The sequence below is a fragment of the Octopus bimaculoides genome, chromosome 8 (assembly GCF_001194135.2).
Source record: "Octopus bimaculoides isolate UCB-OBI-ISO-001 chromosome 8, ASM119413v2, whole genome shotgun sequence".
In the NCBI taxonomy this organism is placed as follows: domain Eukaryota; kingdom Metazoa; phylum Mollusca; class Cephalopoda; order Octopoda; family Octopodidae; genus Octopus; species Octopus bimaculoides.
In genome coordinates this window covers 93,820,170-93,829,845 of record NC_068988.1, presented here as the reverse complement: position 1 = coordinate 93,829,845, position 9,676 = coordinate 93,820,170, and the positions used below count along the sequence as shown (strand labels likewise).

General features: G+C 36.9%; 1 protein-coding gene across 3 annotated transcripts in view; it reads left to right on the top strand.

Annotated features, from left to right (window-relative positions):
- Nucleotides 1-1,673, top strand: part of LOC106880120 (probable U3 small nucleolar RNA-associated protein 11) — a 136,579-nt gene extending 134,906 nt beyond the window's left edge. For all 3 annotated transcript variants that reach the window (XM_052970284.1, XM_014929943.2, XM_052970283.1), the window contains exon 9: nt 1,510-1,673. In XM_052970284.1, the coding sequence (XP_052826244.1) occupies nt 1,510-1,596 (87 nt within the window). In that variant the 3' untranslated portion in view covers nt 1,597-1,673. The remainder of the gene's footprint in view (nt 1-1,509) is intronic.
- The last annotated feature ends 8,003 nt before the right edge of the window (nt 1,674-9,676 follow it).

Genomic DNA, 9,676 nt, shown 5'->3' with positions numbered 1-9,676 from the left:
ATATAAAACTATGTATGTACACATATACATGCATATGTGTAAATACACACAAATATTCTATTTGTGTGTGTGTGTGTGTGTGTGTGTGCATGTATTCATAAATAATCTGTTGGTGCTTACTCAAAGTCCCTCATTTACGTCAAACTCTGCTAAGGTATTCAAATCACCCCACAGCTGACCCCTTAACACTCTCAAAAGAAAAGCAAGGAGGGGTGGAGGATGGGGTGGGGGAAATTTCTGGTTAGAGAAATTAATCAGAAATTAGAAATTTGAATATCTTTTGATATCGTTACTTAAGAGAAAACACCCGCATTTCACATACATCTACATACATACATACACACATATATATATATATACACACACACACATATATATATACTTACGTATGTGTATATAATCACCATTTGGAGTCTTTGTGTTGCTCATGTAGAAGCGTTCACCCGTCTGAACTACTATAAATAACATATGAAACTTTGTTACTGTTCGTGTTGTTGTTATTGATAAAAGTCACAGGAAGTTAATGTTCTTTGGTTTTCTGTTTTCACTTTGATTCAGCTACCATTCTTCTGCACACACATACACACACACACAGTCTCTTGCGGATGTTTTCTTTATTCCTGATAGGTTTATGTTTTTTCAGGTTAATTTTTTTATTTGTGGTACATTCTTTTGTGCAGTTGCTGAACCTGCTAGAAATAGCAGCCAAACCAATACTCCATCAGATCAATCCTATATATATATATTCATATATATCATCATCATCATCATCATTTAATGTCTGTTTCCCATGCTGGTGTGAATTGGACGGTTTGACTGAAAACTGGCCAGCTGTAGGGCTACCCAGGCACCAGTTATCTGTTTTGCTGAGGTTTCTATGGCTGGATGCCCTTCCCTAATGCCAACCACCTCACAGAGTGTGCTGGTTGCTTTTATGTTGCACCAGTCTCAAATATAGGATGATCATAGTGGACCCACCTCAATGTGGACCCATCTCAATGTGGACCCACTTCAATGTGGACCCATCTCAAAGTGGACCCACCTTCAGTGCAACAGTAACACTGCCAGTGTTTACTCCTAAATGTAGTGTACATTAGATATTAAGCGTGAAAAAAATCGATGGGGGTGGTCATTGTTGGAATTTTTTTGACCATAGACCAGTCAAACCGTCCAACCCATGCCAGCATGGAAAGTGGACATTAAACAACAACAACGATAAAGACAACCAGGATGGTGCTAAGCATTTTGCTCAGCTTGCTGCCTTCAGGCTTTTAAATATTATTAAAGGAAATTTGGTTGGAATAATAGGACTTGTGAGAGGCTGAGCTTAATGGAATGGTAACCTTAGCTGGAAATGAAGAGGAAGATGGTGTTGATGGGCTGTACAAAACAACAGCCTTCATCATAAACTGCATTGGTTGGATTCTGGAAATAAATTTTGCTGTTCTTTTGATTTTGTTTAACTGTTTTAAAGAAATTACCTGTATCTCATTTCTTTCTTTTGTGTAGAATAAGAAGGAAAAACGGACCAAAGTTGCAAAAGAAACTCAAAAAAGAGCAGCACAGTACAGGTGGAAATTCCAGCGGAAGAGATAATGGTACACCACAGCTAATAGAAGACCAGATGGAAATTATTTACTCTTTTTAGAACATAATAAAGCATATTTCCTAAATTTTTTCTTATGTTAATCAATCAAAATTTATTCATTGAGGAAACCAGAGGTACACAGAGGTACACAGAGGTACACAGAGGAAACCAGAGGTACACAGCTGCCATTCGTTAGCGTTGCTCAGTTTCCCTCTTCGTGGTTTTCCTATGTCTCTTTTATCTGAGACTTCTTCATGTGTGACCATCTTTGCTTGAATTATACAGGGTGATTCAAAAGTCGCCATACACAGGGTCAATTTATCTTTTTATAAGAACTGTTTTTTTTTGTTTTTTTTTAACAGGCTCTATATGGTTACCATTGTTTTGAATACACATTGCAATACGTTAACCCCAACTCATTGTGAACTCGTGATAACACATCTGGTGATGCTTGTGCAAAGGAGTTGGTGATGCGTTCCTTCAAATGATTTATGACTTTTAAACTCTGCCAGATCAGATTGGGACCTGGTGCAGCCTTCTGGCTAGCCAGTCCTCAGTCAAATCGTCCAACCCATGCTAGCATAGAAAGCGGACGTTAAACGATGATGATGATGATGATCTTTCTGCGATACACCATGCCTTTCAAATGCCCACAAAGATAGAAATCAAGAGGGGTCAGATCGGAGAATCTAGGGGATCTTATAAACCGTTTCTTATAAAAAAATAATTTCTTCCTATGTATGGAGACTTTTGAATCACCCTGTAGTGTCACATGACTAAACCACTTTCTTTTCTTCCATTTAACAACTGATAGAAAAGTTTCATGTTTCATAGTTTTTATGACAATTTTCTTCATAAAACTTTACCTTAAAGCATCTCTTGTCTTTTTCTTACTTTCACCTCGTAACATCCATCATTCGCACCCCGGTGCTTCGAAGTTACTACTGAAGTTCTGTTGTTCTCTTTAGTGATTTTTTTATTTTCTGAAACAGATCAACTGTTTCCCTGTCTTAACTTGTGTTCAATTATTCTTTTCTACTCTAAGCACAAAGTCCGAAATTTGTGGGGAGGGTCCCAGTCGATTAGATTGACCCCAGTACATGACTAGTACTTAATTTATTATCCCTTAAAGGATGAAAGGCAAAGTTGACCTCGGTGGAATTTGAACTCAGAATGTAAAGTCAGCCGAAATACCATTAAGCATCTTGCCTAGCGTGCTGATGTTTCTGCAATCTCGCCACCTTTGTGGCTAAATATTCTTTTCTACTCTAGGCACAAGGCCCGAAATTTTAGGGGAGGGAGCCAGTCGATTAGATCAACCCCAGTATGCAACTGGTACTTAATTTATCAACCCTGAAAGGATGAAAGGCAAAGTCGACCTTGGCAGGATTTGAACTCTGAACGTAAAGACAGATGAAATACCTCTAAGCATTCCGCCTGGCATGCTACCGTTTCTGCCAGCTCACCACCTTCTTGTGTATTGTTAGAGCTTAGTGTAAACCTGAGCAGATCTATGATCAAATGACAATCCAGTCATGACCAGCCCAACATCCTAAGTGCATGTAAGACTACATTCTCCAATGTATCCTTCCCTTTCTTAAAAGTGATGTAATTAGGCTACTATTTCTGACATGTAAAGCAACCACATAGAGGCTTAGTTTAGTTATGTGATATCAGTTTTCATATATTTTATTAAAATGCAGAGCTTCTTTCTGTTGCCTTTAGCAATTGGCATCCATAAAATTAATTTGAGTTTCAATAACATTTGTGTGACGCCTCTAGAAACTCAAATTTTTGAACTAATCAATAAATAAACTCTGTCATTCTGTGTGTGTGTGTTTAGTACTCTTCTGTGTGAGTAAGTAATGTATGCGTGTGTTTTGAGTTTTGTTTGTGCAACCAAGTAATTTATAGACAACATATAATGGAAAATATTGTTTATGTATTATCATTGGCTATGAATTTGGCAAGCATTATAGTAAACACTGTTGTATATTTAAGAGATGAGGCATTATTTACATTATTTACATTTGACAGATATTTGTCCCCATCTTGTTTGTTGTAAACACAACGTTTCGGCTGATATATCCTCCAGCCTTCATCAGGTGTCTTGGAGAAATTTCGAACCTAGGTTCTCATTCCTAAGGTATTTTTCAATGTTGTTGTCATTGTTGTTGTCGTCGTCTTTGATATTTAAAATACAAAATGTTTTTCAAAATTATAAAACATTTCTTTAAAATTCTAATAATATTATCATTTAAAAAGTTAATAAAATTCCTATCCAGATCATTCTAAATGCATACTTTAAGCTGGGTTAATGTTGAACGCTAATAATGCGATTGTGGCTAAAACGTAAATTCTGCGCAACAACGAATCGTGGTAAATTGGTAAAGGGAAATAATTACAATAAAGAGTTGCCTCCCTTGAATATTCAGGTGGTTTTGTCATTTTGTGTTGAGTTGTGAATTGAAATGAAAGTTTTGTAGTTTATATTCGAAATAAATAACCATTTCGTTATCAATTTTATCTAGCAACACACTGAGTCAATGCTTCACATAAACGAGGCCTTTATGGATTGAAAAGGGGACAGAAATATCGCCATGTTTAATAAAATTAGTTTTAAACTTGCTCTATACCATGGCAGAGAAATAAGAATTATATGGACACGGCTTTCAGTGTTTTGTTTTCTCGTTAACGAGGAGTTATGGAGTAAAATAAGTTCACTAATTAGAGGTGGCAGCTGGTATTTGACTGTTTGAGAACCACTACATTCGTTCATCACTGAGTAAAACCTAATTTAGCAACTACTTCGTAACTGACGCAATTCAGCAAATACTATTTGTGCCTATATGTTACAAATCAAGGCTCTACAGTCACTTGGTATGAGAGAGGGAGCTAGAAAAACAGTGATATATATGTGTGTGTGTGTGCGTGCGTGTACTTTATTAATAAAGCTGCAAAGTCGTCACAAAAATTGTTACTCAGAGTTTCACGTTTCCGTTCGTCGGACAGAACCAAAACTGTCCAACGAACGGAAACGTGAAATTCTGAGTAACAGTTTTTGTGACATTTTTTGCAGCTTTATTAATGAAGCATATTACTCTACCTCCGGTATTCGAGTACTATTTTTTCCACTTTGTTTCACATTTATGTGCTTACTCTGTTATATCTATATATGCATACATGAGGGCTGTGACTCAATTTGAGTAATGCCATCCCTTGAACGTTCTCACAAAAACATGAGCAGCATAGATGTGGCTCTTCTGTCTTGCAGTGTTACAATGTTGTTTTAATGATCCTTCATAACGCTAACCCTAACCCAAAAGGACTCCACTGCTTTCGCTCACCACCAACACGTATTGTTTTAAATGTCAATTACATCACATTTCTAAGGAGGACGTCACACACGTTATCAGCGACTGCCTAAAACTGACAGATTCATTCAGCTTCTTCTTTTCAAGAAGAGTTCTTATAATTAAAAAGAAACTATACATATATATATGTGTGTGTATGCTGGCGCCACTTAAAAATCACCCAGTTCACTTTGTAAAGTGGTTGGCATTAGGAGGGGGGCATCCAGCCATATAAATCATGCTAAAACAGACGACTGGAGCCTGGTGCAGCTCCCTGGCTTGCTAGCTCCTGTCAAACCATCCAACCCATGCCAGCATGGAAAACAAACATTGAATAATGATGATGATGATGATGATATATATATATATTTATATATATATTATATATATTATTATGATTGACCGTTGACTGAACACTATTCAATTTTTTTTCTCCATTTTTTTTTCTCCGTGTTTTTCTCCTTGTCTCCGTATTCTTTCTGTTGAAGAGCGTAGCTCGAAACGTCAAAGACTTTCCGTATTCCCGAGCGTCATACTAATATATACTTTTGTTATTTACACCACCTGTCCTCGTCTGTTGTTATTATTTGTATATTCTCCCATATATATATATATATATATATATATACTGCAGTGCTGGTTTGCACATGGGTTGCATTCATTTGTAAATGCCCTTTTCCAAAACTTCATCCTTAACTCGATGATGGCACCAACAGACATTGAACAAACAGATGAAAGGAATATCTTGAAGGAAGCGTTCAAGATTGAGTGAATAGGGAGTCTGCAGTATCACAAAACTATATGTTTATAGGATACAAATTGTTGAGGAGGAGGATAACAATCACTGTATGCACAGGAGCGTAACGAAACCTGAAAAGAAAACGAGTCCAGCTAAAGAGAGAAGGCAAAGATATGTAATTTGATGTATCGAGTTATTTCCCTTCGTCATTCCTATTTGTAATCTTGATTGTTCTAGAAATTCTTGGATATTTAAAATCACTTCCGCTGCTGAACTCTTATTCCCTTCTATAATACGTTGTAAGTTTTTGTTTGCAATATACTTTCAATGAAGAAGTTAGTTGGCAACCTTGGGCTGAATTGGCAAAGATGTAGGCGACCTTGCTGGCTTTGTGGTATTCGTTCCGACTCTCAGTGCTCTGAGTTCACATCCCACTGAAGTTTACTTTGGTTTCCGTCCTTTCCATCATTTAATGTTCACTTTTTCATGCTTGCTTGGGTTAGAAGGAATCTGCTGTGGCAGATTTTGTACAGTCGGATGCCCTTTCTGTTGTCAACCCTCACCTGTTTCTAGGTAAGGTAATATTGTCCCATGGCTAGGCATGTTTTTCAAAGAAGACTCGAAACCAATAACATCGCTTGTATGATGATGCTAGTTTACACTCATCACGTGATGTCAAGAGCAGGGTACAAAGAAGCACACACACACACACACACACACACACACACACTTATATATGCAGGGTGTAACTGGTAAATTGGGACAAATTTAATTGTATAGATTTTGTTGGAGTCTAAATTTTAAATATTACCAGCTTGAATAATCTCATGTACTATTTTGTATTTTAGATTGAACAAACTATGAATGTTAATAAAGAATTAAACCGTAGACCTGTAATTACCGAATTATTCCGCGCCGGCAAAAATGCTTGGGAGATTGTTAGAGTGACAAAGTCTGCCAAATCTATTGTTTTTTTAAGTTGTAGTCAACTTGAAGAAAAGTTAGAATGCTCAGAGGAAGCCTCACAATCCTTGTAGTGACCAAAAACGCACACCTTGCTTCTTAACAGGACTTGAGACATTGATTGAGTCGAACCCATCAAAATTGATGGTGAAGTTGGCTCAAGATCGGGGAATCAGTAAAATGACCGTTTCTAGGGCTGTGAGACAAGACCTCCATGAGATCATACATGAGGAGGCACCATAACACCCTAACTACCCGCTCCAACGCCATTCGAGCGGAAAGAAGTCCCAAATTTCTTAGTCATCTGAAACATCGTGGCGGAGACGTTTGCATCTTCGTGGATGAAAATAAGTTCATGACAGACGAAGTTGCAAACCGTTAAAACTCCCGAGTGATAGTGTACGACCCTTCCCAAGTTCCTTCAGTTATGCATAGCAAGAATCAGGCTTCCATTAAAGTGTTTGGAGCTGTTGCAAGTGATGGGAAATTGATGCCTCCTTATTTTATTGAAGCAGGTCTTAAAATCAACACAGCAGAGTATCTCAAAATCTTAGAAGTTTTGTTGCCTTCGATTAGGAAGCATTATGATGTAAGTCGAGTCATATTTGTACAGGACTCTGCGCCCACCCATTCTTCGAAAAAAGTGCAAGAATTTTTGAAGAAAGAATTGCCCATGTTTAGAATCCGTGTGTTTTTGGCTATGGGGCGCAGCTGAAGCAATATCCAGCGCAACTTCTCACAACTGTGTGTCTTCACTGAAAGCTTCGATCGAGCGAGCATTCGGTAAAATGAAAAAGGAAGAAATAGTTAAGGCATGCGCATCATTTCGTAAACGGACTGAACTGGGGAAGAAAGCAAATGACGGTCACATTGCACTGAAATATCTGACCAATATGAATTTTAAAAACTGTTTCTAACACAGATGTGAAAAATTGGGGTGATATGGTGTCTCTTTGTCTGACTCTTTCACCTGTTTTAAATCACTCGCCTTGATGTTTATAGTCGCTGTAGTCTCCTTCGATTCCCTTCCAGTGCTCTTAGCATACCATCAATTTCCACGGAATCAAAAGTCTGTTCAATATCAACAAATGTGAAGCATGATGGTATGTTGTAAGTTTGGCATTTTCTCGTCAGTTGGTTTATAGCATCTATTCATATCTATTTTGATGCTGTTTTTCCTGAAGCCTGCCTGTTTTGTTGTAATGTTCTCATCCAACTTTCTCTCAATTCTTTCTGATATGATTCTTTTGAGATCTTGTAGATGTGTGATAGTAGACTGATTGGTCTGTATTTCTTCAGATCCTTGCCATCCACTTATTCATGAAGAAGAATCAGTTAGAAATGTTTCTACATATCCAGTATCCCATATGTTCATCTAAGAATTTTGTATATAGTTTAACCAATTCTTTCTCTCTGCTTGGTCCAACCATTTTTAATATGCCTGTCTCAATCCCATCCGGACCTGCAGTTTTATATTTTCTTTTAATTTCCTTCATAGCATTTCTAACTTCTGCCTCCAAAATGTCTGGGACTCTTTCCTTTGAATTTACTGTTCGAGAAACTTCTTTGTTTGATTGATATAAGTTTTCATAGAATTCTTTTATTCTTTCTAATATTCTTCCTGGAAGTTGTTTTCCATTTTTGTTATTTAGGTTAATGACTATGTTACATCCCACAATTAGTCTGCTTAGTTTTTTCTTTCTTTTTCGTTTTAACTTTTGTTGTTTTTCAACTGTTTCCTTGATCATCTCCATATTTGACGTTCTTTCATTTTCTCTCAGTTTTTTCCTTATTGTTTTAAACAATTCTGTATATTCAATGCGTTGTGTAAATGAGTCTTGTTTCATTGTTCTTCCGATATTCATGAGATTGATAATGTCTTTTGGTAACGTTTGGTCTTTTGCCTTTTTACTGATAGATCTAGTTTCCTTTGCTGTGTTTTTGTTTTATTGTCTTAGAAATAATATTTGTTATCTCCTCAGTATTGCTACTGTCTATTTGGTTCCAAAGTATATCCAATCTATTTCTCAGGGCTAACTGGAATTTTGAGGCTTTTGGTATGAGATCTTCCATGCAAATTCTCTGGGATTTCCTAAGCTTCTTGTTCCTTTCTTTAGTTGTATTTTGCATTTGACAAGCCTCTGGTCACTTCCAATGTTCACCTTATTAGTAGCCGTCACGCCCTGAGCTACATCTGGACTAAAGAAGGATATGAAATCAATTTCACTTTCTGTTCTGTCTCCAAAGCTCTTCTATGTCCATTTTCTGGTACTTCTTTTAGCAAAAAGGTATTTTCTATTCTCATTTATTTGTGCTATGCAAATTCAATTAGTCTTTCTCCTTTTTCATTCTTTATTCCATATCCATATTTTCCAGCAAGATTTTCACTTTTTCTATTCTTAATGCCCATCTTTGCGTTAAAATCCTTTATCACTAAAGTAATTATTCACTTTCTCTTCTTTGATGACACTGCCAGGCTTCCTGTAAAATACTTCAATCTCTTTAACATCAAAGCCACAAGTTGGTGCATATACTTGGATAATGTTAATTTCGTAATTTTTGTTCAGTTTTACGGTCATTTTGATTATCCGCTCATTTAATGCTCTGCCGTCGATAAACATTCTCAGCAATATTCTTATTTATCAAAAATCTCGCGCATCCTTCGTTTTTATCCTTTTTACTTTACCAGAGAAAAGCGTGATCATTTTTTAGAATGAGTTTGCACTACACTCTTTCTTTTCACTTAACTGAGACCAATGATATTTCAATTTATGTTATCGGATTCGTGTTTCAAGTCTGAGATTTGAGTGTCACTCATAAGACAATGTAAGTTATACGCGGACATGGTCAGGTTCCAAAAGTGGCCGGTTCTGACCCAGAGATTGTGTGTGTGTGTGTGTGTGTGTGTGTGTGTGTGTGTGTGTTAGCTTTTACTTTTTACTTGTTTCAGTCATATGACTGAGGCCAAGTTGGAGCACCGCCTTGAAGAGTTTTTGTCGAATGAAACGACCTATTACTTTTTTTAAAACCTAA